The sequence below is a fragment of the Ctenopharyngodon idella genome, chromosome 19, assembly GCF_019924925.1.
Source record: "Ctenopharyngodon idella isolate HZGC_01 chromosome 19, HZGC01, whole genome shotgun sequence".
Classification (NCBI taxonomy): domain Eukaryota; kingdom Metazoa; phylum Chordata; class Actinopteri; order Cypriniformes; family Xenocyprididae; genus Ctenopharyngodon; species Ctenopharyngodon idella.
Window position 1 is genome coordinate 19459033 of NC_067238.1, and position 12498 is coordinate 19471530.

At 41.7% G+C, this 12498-nt stretch overlaps 2 protein-coding genes across 5 annotated transcripts; one reads left to right on the forward strand and one right to left on the reverse strand.

Annotated features, from left to right (window-relative positions):
• Positions 1–60: 60 nt before the first annotated feature.
• zbtb22a (zinc finger and BTB domain containing 22a) lies at positions 61–6795 on the forward strand. 2 transcript variants are annotated; one of them, XM_051871905.1, is made up of 4 exons: positions 61–711; positions 1053–1260; positions 3753–4368; positions 4475–6795. In XM_051871905.1, the coding sequence occupies exons 2-4, from the start codon at positions 1054–1056 to the stop codon at positions 5053–5055; spliced, it is 1404 nt and encodes a 467-aa protein (XP_051727865.1). In that variant the 5' UTR covers positions 61–711; position 1053; the 3' UTR covers positions 5056–6795. The 2 variants fall into 2 exon arrangements, with proteins under 2 accessions (XP_051727865.1, XP_051727866.1); XM_051871906.1 differs by lacking the exon at positions 61–711 and having other exon boundaries at positions 718–1260.
• tmem65 (transmembrane protein 65) lies at positions 6756–12405 on the reverse strand. 3 transcript variants are annotated; one of them, XR_007926367.1, is made up of 8 exons: positions 11818–12405; positions 10873–10917; positions 10729–10796; positions 10414–10468; positions 10183–10225; positions 9322–9427; positions 9014–9206; positions 6756–8493 (listed from the first exon to the last, which is right to left on the reverse strand). XR_007926367.1 is itself a non-coding variant. In XM_051871910.1 (8 exons), exons 2-8 carry the CDS (start codon positions 12029–12031, stop codon positions 9084–9086), a joined length of 654 nt encoding a protein of 217 aa, XP_051727870.1. In that variant the 5' UTR covers positions 12032–12038; positions 12236–12401; the 3' UTR covers positions 6756–9083. The 3 variants fall into 3 exon arrangements, 2 of the variants coding, with proteins under 2 accessions (XP_051727870.1, XP_051727869.1); XM_051871910.1 differs by having other exon boundaries at positions 6756–9206; positions 11818–12038; positions 12236–12401; XM_051871909.1 differs by having other exon boundaries at positions 6756–9206.
• Between the last annotated feature and the right edge of the window lie 93 nt (positions 12406–12498).

The following is a 12498-nucleotide window of genomic DNA, read 5'->3' on the forward strand; positions in this document are numbered from 1 at the left end:
TGACGTCACGACGCTCCCGGCAGGCGCAGCCCCTTCAGAACCGAACTCACAGATTATTTACATTAAAGTAATATTTATTAACTATAATAAATGGAGTTTTCCCCTTTCAAACTAGCTGCCATTTTATACCACATCCAAAAATATGATTTTAAAACATATATATATATTTAAATTCATCACCGCGCGCTCTAATAATCAGTTATTCAGAGAGGATCTAGCTAACTGACGTTACATTAATAATTTGATTATGGTTCATCAGGGTTGTGATCGTCTCTTATTTATTATTTTTTGCAAGATCGCAACAATTACAGAGAGCAAGAATAAGAAATGATTTAAAACCTTTTTATTAGACGTTTGCAAACTTCAGTCAGACAGCAAGTGGCGCGCGCGGACTGCAGTTAGTGCTCAGCTCATGAATATTAATAGCCACGCACGAGATCCAGTCGCGTAACGTAATTAATATTCATGATCTCCTTTGCAGCAGGATTGGCTCACAGCAGCAGTCACATGGATGCACCTGATTCTATTCTATTCTATAAACATATTCAGCCATTTTGATTTCATTCATGTGAGACACTACTGTATGTTGTCGTTATCACAACATATATGAAGAATACATAAATAAGTACTGTATTTTTTAGGAGGGGCGTGTCTTCGGGAAGGGGGCGTGTCTCTCTCTTCCGCAGCAGAGCTCCATCACAGTGAACGCAGGTGAGATTATAAACATTTATATTTTATTTCCATTGATCAGGGGATCATAATCTACATTTATAATATACAGACGGTGATTAAAACGAGCAGATTGTGTGTCGGGCGGATGAATGTTGTAAAGCAGATGTTTGCCGCATGTTGATGTAAACACACATGATCATCTGCTCTCATATGTGCGTTTAAACGCGCTCTGATTATATTATGATCTAATCTGCGGGCCTGAAACCGAACATAACCGGAGAAAACGCGTTTTTATGTCAATACCGGAGCGGTTCTGCTGCTGCTCTCAGATCAGGAACTCTCATCTTCTTCCGCGGTCGCGGGTGTTTTTCTCCCGGCAGGATGGAACAGATCCTCGGCCGCGCCAGCGCGCCACCCGGCCCCGTTCTGCAGGTGTGTTTTCCCAGCGTGCGCGCGTCGGTTCTGGAGAATCTCAACCGGCAGCGCGAGGAGGGTCAGCTGTGTGACCTGTCCATACAGGTGCAGGGTCAGGTGTTCCGCGCGCACAGGTGTGTGCTGGCCGCATCATCCCCGTATTTCCACGACCAGGTGAGTGTGTGCAGCTGACTTCATAACACTGATTTTACATATGTAAACCTTCTCATTTGCATATTAATGACTGTTTTGATTTTGAACTTTGACTGACATCTTGACCTTCCCAGCTCTCAACGTTCGTTTAAAGTTATCAGAAATAACGTAATGGGAACATTAACTAAACGTTCTTAAAACATATTTTTGTTATCTGTGTGGAGACAAAGTCGCAACATAAATCCACTTCAGTTGTGTAAAACTCATACGCTGAAAATACTGTACAATAAATATTACATCAAATGTAACATTAAATACATATTCTTATGATGTGTGTCATACGAAAAGATACAATCTTTAGTAACTGTATTCTATAATGCTTGAAACAACCCAATAAATTCATTAAACATCTTGGGAATTTAAGCTGGATGTTATTACGTTTTTAAAAACATTCAAATTCTCAAGTTTTGAACAATCTTAAAGGGATAGTTCACCCAAAAATGAAAATTACCCCATGATTTACTCTCGCTCAAGCCATCCTAGGTGTATATGACTATCTTCTTTCAGAGTGATATTAAATAATATCCTGGCTCTTCCAAGCTTTATAATGGCAGTGAATGGGGGGGGGACGAGATTTTGAAGCCCAAAAAAGCACATCCATCCATCATAAATATAATCCACATGACTCCAGGAGGTTAATAAAGGCCTTCTGAAGCGAAACAATGTGTTTTTTATAAGAAAAATAACCATATTTCTAAATTTACAAACTATAATCACTGGCTTCCGGTAACGGTCATATGCGAGTCTAATTCCGGCAAAAGAGTGACCTCTGACCCGACGCATGACGTTGGATAAAGCTTGGAAGAGCCAGGATATTTTTTAATATAACTCTGAAAGAAGACAGTCATATACAAGGTGAAGGTGAGTAAATCATGGGATAATTTTCATTTTTTGGTGAACTATCCCTTTAAGAAATGTTTTGGAAATACAAAATATTCTTAACTTTATTCTAAAGGTGAGACACTACATGTAAAACTGTTGTTTTTTCATGCTGTTTCGCTTCCATAACATGTTTTTTTCAGACTAGTGGACAGAAAACATCTAAAATACACATTTAAGTGTTTGTTTTATTGCACTCGATCCATCTCTGTAAAGAAAGTGAGTTTGAGCCAGAAATCTCCACTTCAGCAGCTTCACACACACACCAAACTTTACAGTTTTATTCATATCTATATTCTGAAGGTTTGTTCATATTATCATTCACCTGATTTATATGACATTTTACTCCTAAAACCAGATGATAAACAGAGAAATCCAAAAACTCTTTCTGTAAAAACATTTAGTGTGTCAAAATGAAACAAGAATTTTGAACCTGGCTTCATCCAATGTTCAGATTCCCATTCTGGAAGTGTATGCAAATTAGTGCATATGTAATTACTGCCTCATTTGCAAATTTAAACATAACATTTCAACTTATAAAAACTGTTAACAGTTAAATAGGCAGTTAAAAGATTAGTTTACTTGAGAATTAAAATTTCCTGATAATTTACTCACCCCCATGTCATCCAAGATGTTCATGTCTTTCTTTCTTCAGTGGAAAAGAAATTAAGGAAAACATTCCAGGATTTTTCTCCATATAGTGGACTTCACTGGGGTTCAGCGGGTTGAAGGTCCAAATGTCAGTTTCAGTGCAGCTTCAAAGAGCTCTACATGATCCCAGACGGGGAATAAGAGTCTTATCTAGAGAAACCATCGGACATTTTCTAAAAAAAATAAATTATATACTTTTTAACCACAAATGCTCGTCTTGCACTGCTCTGTGATGCTCCACGCATTACGTAATCATGTTGGAAAGGTCACGCGTGACGTAGGCGGAAGTACCGCGGTAGAGCGAAAAACTCCATCTCATTTTCTCCTCCAACTTCAAAATCGTCCGACATTGTTGTTTTACCTTTTTTTGTAAAGGGCGTTTGACTTAGTTTTTGACGTTCGCTTTGTAAACACTGGATCGGTACTTCCACCTACGTCACGCGTGACCTTTCCAACATGATTACGTAATGCGTGGAGCATCACAGAGCAGTGCAAGACGAGCATTTGTGGTTAAAAAGTATATAATGTTTTTTTTTTTTTAGAAAATGTCCGATGGTTTCTCTAGATAAGACTCTTATTCCTCGTCTGGGATCGTGTAGAGCTCTTTGAAGCTGCACTGAAACTGACATTTGGACCTTCAACCCGTTGAACCCCAGTGAAGTCCACAATAAGGAGAAAAATCCTGGAATGTTTTCCTTAATTTCTTTTCCACTGAAGAAAGAAAGACATGAACATCTTGGATGACATGGAGGAGAGTAAATTATCAGGACATTTTAATTCTCAAGTGAATTAATCTTTAATAAGTCTTTCATTCTTGAGAATGTTTCGTGAATCTGGTTCTTTAGCAACAGCGAATCAGAGTTTAGCTCTCCTCTGTACCTGGAGCGGCTCTGATCGCTGCGGTCGCTTCTGCCTGTGTCCAGGTTCTGCTGAAGAACGTCACCACCGTGTCTCTTCCCTCGGTCATGGACCCGCTGGCCTTCGAGAGCGTCCTAAACTCCGCCTACACGGGGCAGCTCAGCATCGTGCGCGACGACATCATCAACTACGTCACCGTGGCCAGTTTCCTGCAGATGTGGCACATCGTGGACAAGTGCACAGACATCCTCAAGAGGTCGCGACCCCTAGCCCAGGTCAGCCCAGGCGGGGCGACCTCCTCGAGTCATCAGTCGCCCAGCAGCTCCGACTGCTGCTTCGCCGATCCGGAGGACGCCGCGGGCGAACAAGCTCTGGAGAAACGGCCGCAGAGCGCGCTTCCGCCTCTGGCCACGTGGAGGCGCCCTCAGCAGAGCAGGTGGAGCAGAAGCACCCTGACCTTCCCCCTCCGAACGGAGCCCGAATGCGGGCCGAATCCGCACGGATGCGCCGTCGCACCTTTGCCGTCCATCGAAACGGACTTCGCCGCGAGGCACCGCATCCGAGTCCGCCTGCGAGGGGCGAAAGAGGACGAGGAGCAGAGGAGGGTGGAGGCGGACGAAGGTGTCGGAGAGCTTGTGGAGGAGCAGAAAGTGAGGGTGAAGTGTGAGGAGCACCAGGCCGGTGAGTGGAGCTTCTTCATCACTGCCGTTTAGCTCCCGTCCACCAGGGGGAACATGTCGTCGCCGCCTGTTTCTGACTGTTGTTGTCTGCTCTTGTCTTCTCTCAGGAGGCGTCGGGTCGGACGGACGTCTCAGAGAGAGCGAGAGCGGCCCGACGGACGGCCTGTGGCAGAACCTCGCCGAATGGCCGTCGGACGGCAAACTGCTCGACGAAGACGAGGACGAAGAAACGCTGGAGACCTACGACGAAATCGAGCAGGCGACGGGGCAGATTTCGCAGCGTCCTCTGCTGCAGTCGTCCTCGTCCTCTCCGGGCTCTCCTCTCTCTGCGACGCCCAAAGTCCACTTCTGTCACTGCGGTAAAGCGTACACGCTGAAGAGCATGCGCGACCGCCACGTGAAAATGCAACACCTCAACCTGCGTCCGTTCGCCTGCCCCGTCTGCTCCAAGAGCTTCAAGATGAAGCACCACCTGACCAAACACGTCAAGACGCACGGAGGCATGCGCCCGTACGAGTGCGCGCTCTGCGGGAAGAAGATTGTCTGGAGGGACAGTTTCCTCAAGCATCAGGCTCGCTGCCAGCAAACGTCCGCGGCGGCGTCTGGATCTCAGCAGGACGACGGAGCCGGACGAGTGAAGGTGGAGCAGGACGATTATTCGTTACAGGAAGAGGAAATACTCTCTTAAAAGTGAAGGTTCTTGTAAAAGATGCCATAGAACCACCATTCTGGTCCCCAAAGAGCCTTTCAGTGAGCCGTTCTTAAAGGGATATTTCACCGAAAAATGAAAGTTCACCCATCATTTACTCTCCCTCATGTCGTTCCAAACCTGTAAGACTTTCGTTCATCTTCGGAACACAACTGAAGATATTAGTAATGAAATCTGAGTCCCTCCGCTGAATGTCGTTTTGAAGCGCTAGAGAAATCTCTCAGATTTCATCAAATATATTTGTGTTCTGAAGATGAACGAAGGTCTTATGGGTGTGGAACGACATGAGGGCGAGTAATGACAGAATTTTCATTTTTGGGTGAACTAACCCTTTAAGTCTCTCTACAATGATTTTTCTTTTCAGGAATTCAAATTCTTCTTAACAACAATCTTAAGAAAACAAATAAGGATGTTCTTAAGACATGAAACCAGTGTTTTTCATGCACTGATCAGCTTGGAGAACTTTAATACGAGCAAAATCTGCTGAACTTTTTCAGATGGAAGCTCATTTCAGCCACACATGCTGTGGTAAATCTTAATTATGACAGAAAAAGTCTAAATTATGGCGTACTAAGTCATAATTATGAGATGAAAAGTTGAAACTATGACATACTAAATCTAAACTTTAAGATCAAAAAGTTGAAATTATTTTTTTAAAATTATAATTGACAATACCTCGAAATTGACAAAGTCAGAATTATGAGATTAAAAGTCGAAATTATGATGTCAATTTTGACTTTTTATCATAAATATGACAAGTCATAATTTCAACTTTGTCATACTTTCGTAGTTTCAAGCCAATTTAGAAATGGGTTTCCATATTTTCACCTCATTCTCACTGGAAGGACTGGATTTCGTCGAGCGAAGGTAAACGTGCCGTACCTTTAGTGTGAAGAACAATTAAAAAATCGTAGGATCCATTCATACAGAACATGTTTTTGCGGTTAAAAATGCAAAACGCAGAGCAGTGGAGCAAAAAACAAGCTCTAGAGAAAAGAATTTGAACTTTTTAACTGGAGAACGCCTGTCATGTTCAAACGACACGAGTGCAGAGGTCAAACACATCCATCTAGGGCTCGTTTACATAGGAAAACTACGGAAAGCCAGCGCAGTGGAATGAAATAACGCTTCCTGTGTGAAGAACCTTTTTCCACTGTATTTATTGCCATCGATGGTTCAATAAAGAACATCCGTTGAAGCTTTTCCGTGCACTTCTTCACAGCGGAAAAATGTTCTTTACATGGTTCTTTAGAGAACGGGTTACTGAAAGGTTCTTTGGGGAACCTAAAAGTTATTTTTCCCAGCAGTGCCATAGAAGATTCATTTCTGGTTCCCAGAGAACTTTTTCCAACTATAAGAGCCTTTTGTGGGATGGATAGATTTCATGGATGTTAAAGGTTCCTTGTGGAAAAATCAATGCCAATAAAGAAGCTTTATTGTTCAGACGTGAGCAGAGATCAGTGTTCGTTCATCTAATAATGATCCTCACATGTAGCAGTTCTGATTATATTCTGGAAGCACTACTGTAAAATATAAACGCAGTCGGTGTTTTCCAGAGGTGTTTACCTGTTTATTTACCTCTTCACTCTTTGGTTTGTAGTCAGACTGAGTTCTGTGTTATAGATGCTGAACACAACTAGACTGTACATAATCATAATAATAATAATAATAATGCAGTGTGATTTTTATATTGTCAATAAAGGCATTTTATTAAAATCAGTTGCAGTGTGAAACTTCAGGGGTGTTTATTTCATTTATAATTCGGTAACACTTTACAATAAGGGCCCATTAGTTAATGCATAAACTAACTATGAGCAATTCATTCGTTCTATTAATTATTAATCTTAGCGTTAATTGATAAAAATACAGCTGTTGAATACAGCTTATGTTCATTAAATAATATTAACAGATACAACTGTTGATTTTACAAGCGTATTAATAAATGATAAAATTAAGATGTTATTTTTCATAGTTAGTTCATAATTGTAAAGTGTTACCCATGATTCATCTGAACAATACAGAGTCTGCTGCTAATAACCAAATCATCAATATGAGTTAAAACAACATGCTTCACAAATGACATCGGTTTTATGAGTTTAAACTTGTACTTTTCGCTTCAACAGTTCTGTGGTGCCACAAATGAATTTATAAAAGTACAAATATTCCATGTCGTCTCACAAAAATAATCATAGAATTTGCAAAATACTGTAAAATAGTTGTAGAGTACAAGTCAACTACCCAGAGACGGCTGTGCAATCATTATATACATGAATATATTTATTAGAATGCATAGTGTCCAATAATAGTATGATGAATACATTTCTGGGGCGTGTTTCTGTGTTACCCAGAAGTCAAATCCAGAGGTATTTCTGTTCATTCAGTAACAGACATCTTGACATGAATCTCACGTTCAGAGGATCATGTGAGGCGCTCACGAGTCGGGCTGTGCGATGTCTCAGATGTACGTCATCGCTTATGTTGGCGGTAATGTGTTTAAATGGAGCGTTTGATGACTTGTGGGTCAAGTCGTGTTGCATTGTGGTCTATGGATCTGCCTGAAGTGTACATATGAGTAGGGGTCGAGGGTCTGTCCAAATACACTTGGAAGTGTTTAGGGAAGATCACAAGTGTGCGTCTAAAGATGGAGTTAAACGCGGCCCTGGATAGACACGATCAGCTCGTGAGCCCAGAGGATCATGGGATTCCCTCAGGAAGGATCACCGAAACATTTATACACTAGTCTGATTCCATCTCAAACACTGTTACAGGTTTTGTGAATATGTTTTGAATTAGATTTGATATTTTAATTTCAATATTAGTTCAGGTTTTAGTAATCCGTTAACTTTAATTGAGTTATTAACTAACGGTGAACGTGTTTTACGGCATTTATTATTAATCTGTCGATGTTAGTTGATAAAAATCCAGCTGTTCATGTTAGTTCAGTACATTAATGTTAATAAATACAACTTCTGATCGTTGAGATTCGATTTAATTTAGATTAATAAATGAGGAGTTTTAGTGTATTTGGTTTTAGTTACTTTAGTACTTGAAGTAACAAACTAAAGGAAATTGAGAAATAAAATAAGTTAAAGTTTTTTATATTTTATTTATTTCAAGTAAGTTTTTTATGGTTTTAGTTATACATTTAACTTTATATATATATATAAATATCTGAGTGATGAATGAATATATTTATTGGTTGTTCTGTTCATCTCTTCTAACTCTTCCCATGAACACTGAGATCTCCGGGTGGCTCTGAGCTTGAGTGTCATGTGTCAGATGCATGCTGGGAGTGTGAGATGTGAGTGCAGAAACTCTTGTGCTGTCCAGAATAAAACTAGAGCGTTCCAGTTCAGTCAGACCGATATATGACTGTGAGAGTCCAGTTTGAGAGGTCAATAAAACATCGGTTCTGCTCTATGATGGTGCAGATGAAAACACAGTTAAAATAGAGAACATTTTCCTAATTCACACACTTCAAACTGAACTTCATTCTTCACTAAACGCTTCTATGGAAAAACATGCTGCTAAAATCTAAAGGAAACAAACCATAAGAGAGTAAATTCTGTTCACATCAGGAACGATAACTATATCAGCTCTGTTTATTCTGTCATTTTCCTGTTGTGAAGCTGCTTTGAGACGATAAAACGTGAGTTTAAGGCAGGATGGATTCTGATTGGCTGTTTTTATCGTTAAATGAAGTGATTGTTTTGTGCTGAGGACTAACACACTCTCATCGGGGTTACTGAAGCTTTATAGTTATTATTCCTGGTGTAAATAGTGTCATGTGACGAAGAGATAAAACTAAACTCATGCTCATTTTAACATCTATTCTTCATCTTTAGATTAAACTTTAACTACTTGTTAATTATTTTGATTTCTACTTCCTACTGTTATTTTATGATTTTTTCATGTTATTTTGATGATGCAGTTTTACCGTTTGATCTTTCGCTTCATTTTCTTTGGCAAAACAATCGCAGTTGTTGCCATGCCGATATAAAAGTGCGTCAGTCTGAGCTCAGGTGACTCTTCTTCTTCTTCTTCTTCTTCTCGTCTTCCTCGTCATCACTGAGGAAGAGCAACGGAAACATTCCCAGAATGCACCCGATGGCGACGCCGATGGCTTTTCCCTGGAGAGAGAGAGAGAGTGAAGCAGCTGTGTGTGTGTGTGTGTGTGTGTGTGTGTGTGTGTGTGTGTGTGTGTGTGTGTGTGTGTGTGTGTGTGTGTGAGTGTGTGTGTCTCACCATGTGTGACGTGACTCTGGTCTGCCACATGTCCACCTGTCTGGGCGTCAGATCAGGAATCTGCATCCCAAACCGCGAGGCCAGAGCCTCTACGTACCCCGCTAACCTACACACACACACACACACACACACACACACACACACCACCATCATCATCATCATCATCATCAGAAACACACACACACACATCATCATTACACGCACACACCAAAAACAAAAACATCATTAAACACACACTCACACACAAACTTCAGAAACACACACACACACCATCACAAACACACACACAACAACATTACAAACACACACATCACAAACACACACACACTCTCACACACACAACATCAGAAACACACACACTCTCACTCACTCACTCACTCACACACACACACACACACACAACCAACAACATACGAAACACACACACACCACAAACACACCATCACATGCACACACTTCATCAGAAACACACACACACACCACACACACACACACACACACACACCACATCATCCCAAACACACACCTCATCAGAAACACACACACCACAAACACACACATCATCACACTCACACACACACACACACACACGCACACACCTCATCAGAAACACACACACCACATCAAACACACCAACAGAAACACACACACCACAAACACACACACACACACAACAACATCAGAAACACACACACACACACACCACAAACACACACAACATCATTACATGCACACACCTCATCAGAAACACACACACACATCATCCCAAACACACACCTCATCAGAAACACACACACACGCAATCACACACACACTCACACAACATCAGAAACACACACACACACACACACAAGTGTTTACCCGAGTCCAGCCAGATCCGACACCAGATTCCCCAGAGCCGCCGCTGAAACATTCAAGAACCTCGTCAGAATATATTACCATTTAAAAACTATTATATTTAATTGTGTGTGTGTGTGTGTGTGTGTGTGTTTCTGATGTTGTGTGAGTGTGTGTGTGATTGTGTGTGTGTGTGTGTGTGTGTGAGTGTGAGTGAGTGAGTGAGAGTGTGTGTGAGTGAGTGTGTGTAAATACCTGCCATTGTTGATATTCCGAGCGTCAATCCGATGGACAGTTCAATCTGAGTGCCCTTAAAAAAACAACACAACATGCGTCATCAGAGATGAAGACAAACACAACAGCTTTAAATCAAACAAGATCTGTAAAAATAAAATGTCAGAAAATGAAAAATCATGTTTTTACTTTCATTTTAATAATAATCAAACAAACACGGATCACAAATCTGACGTTTGTGAAAACTTCTGAAAATGTATATTTTTTGCAGTTTTCAGTTATGAAAAGACTTGAGCGGTCAGTGATAAAGCTTGAGTGATTGACAGACGGACTCACGGCCGCGATCATGATGGCGTTGTCCAGGAAGCCGAAGCCGACGAAGGGAATGGCGTTGTGCAGCAGAACTAGAGCAGAAGATCCAGAGAAGATCAGAGAAACACCACAAACACCTGAAACAAGCTGAATCTGACCTGAACTCACTGTATCTGAGCTGAGCTGATGTCAGAGGAGACGATTCTGACGAGTCTGAAACACACACACACACACAGATGAAGATAATCGTTAATGTCATGCAGCTTCTGTGGCTGTTTTCATGGACAGAAACATTTATGGTGAACTATACCAGGTTCTTATATTCTGAAGTGTTTGATTATTCTCAGATGTGAGATCGAGTGGGCGTGTTTTCCATCAGAATTGATCACATGATGTTCCTCGGTACTGTTTCCATCTCTGCAGACATGAGATAATGCGAGATCTGCGATGTTCTCAAGGTGTTAAAACCACAGTTTCTTATTAAGTTACTCCGTGACCTAATCAGACCTGTAGGGTACATTTAAAGAATAAAGCCAAATTAAAACTAGTCGTTTTCCAAATCGTGCAGCTCCAGGTCAAAGGTCACATGCTCACCTCTGACCTCACAACTGTACACACTCTCGCTTGTGTCTGAATATGTACCATGTAGTCAAATAACCGGAGCAGAATGTGTGATGAAGCAGTGATTCTGTTGACGCAGGACTGAATTGTGCTGATAGTGAACAAACACAGAGCTGACAATCCGGTTTGAGTGAGAAGAGACGGACAGAAGAACCGGATCAGAATCACAGAGTCAGTGGAAACAGTGATCTGGACGAGGGAAGGTCAGAATAATGACGCCACTGTCTTTGAATGTGTCTCATTTTTGCAGCAGTGATAGTTTATTATGCAGTTTAAGCTGCTTTGAAACAATCTGTACTGTATAAAGCACCTTTAAGAAATATGTCTGTCACAAATACATGTTGCAGTACCATGGTACAATGATGGTATTATCACAAGGTGATCGGGGTGGTTATCTGGTTAAGCTGGTTTTTGTTGGAAACCACCTCACATGTGCACATACACCACCTGTACAGAAGCATTTCAAGGTCTTCACGGTATCTGTTCCGTTACCTTCAGCCTTGGACTCGAAGTTCTGCAGCTCCTTCAGTAAGCAGATCCGGGTCGCCGGGCTCAGGCCGTACACGAACTCCCGGGCTTGGTTCGGAAGATCCAGCTGGTCCGGTTTGATTTTGCGCCGGTGTGTTCCGAGGAAACATTTGTGCAGTTGACCCGGTCCGGGCACGCGACGGGTCAGGAGCGCGCGCACTGAAGCCAACCGGATCATCACAGCACTAACACACGCGAGAAATCAAGACACACCCTATAAAACATGAATGAACGCGAACACACCCTCGACACTACAGCGTCTGTATACTGCTCGAGTTTATATCATAAACATATGAACAACTGAGCAAAATCAAACGCGCATGTCATACTGCCTCACTAAACCAAAATAACCCGCACCCAGTGTGTGCGCGCGCAGCACTACCTCACACAGCCGACACGAATTAATAATCCGTTTCCATCCTCCTCTTTCTTTTCTATCGCCGAAAATCCTGTCAGGCTGTTGTTTTCGCCTTGTGATTCATCATTGTGTGATCAATGACAGCTCAAAAAGGCGTGAGACTTTCCACACGCTCTGCTCTGACGCGATCGCGGTGAGGTTGCATGATGGGAAATGTAGGCAGATGCGCCATGGGGTATGTAGTTAAAACCTTTGAAAAAGTCATGAGTGGGCATAATTATGCATTT

Excerpts from the sequence above, each read along its gene's own strand:
- tmem65 (XM_051871909.1), bottom strand. The coding sequence starts at position 12,031 with ATGATCCGGTTGGCTTCAGTGCGCGCGCTCCTGACCCGTCGCGTGCCC. Across the intron at positions 10,226-10,413 it reads CGGAATATCAACAATGGCAG|CGGCGGCTCTGGGGAATCTG; the intron begins GTATTTACACAC and ends TGAATGTTTCAG. Across the intron at positions 9,428-10,182 it reads TCGGATCTGGCTGGACTCGG|GTTAGCGGGGTACGTAGAGG; the intron begins GTAAACACTTGT and ends GTGTGTGTGTAG.
- zbtb22a (XM_051871905.1), top strand. The coding sequence starts at position 1,054 with ATGGAACAGATCCTCGGCCGCGCCAGCGCGCCACCCGGCCCCGTTCTG. Across the intron at positions 1,261-3,752 it reads CCCCGTATTTCCACGACCAG|GTTCTGCTGAAGAACGTCAC; the intron begins GTGAGTGTGTGC and ends GCCTGTGTCCAG. Across the intron at positions 4,369-4,474 it reads GTGTGAGGAGCACCAGGCCG|GAGGCGTCGGGTCGGACGGA; the intron begins GTGAGTGGAGCT and ends GTCTTCTCTCAG.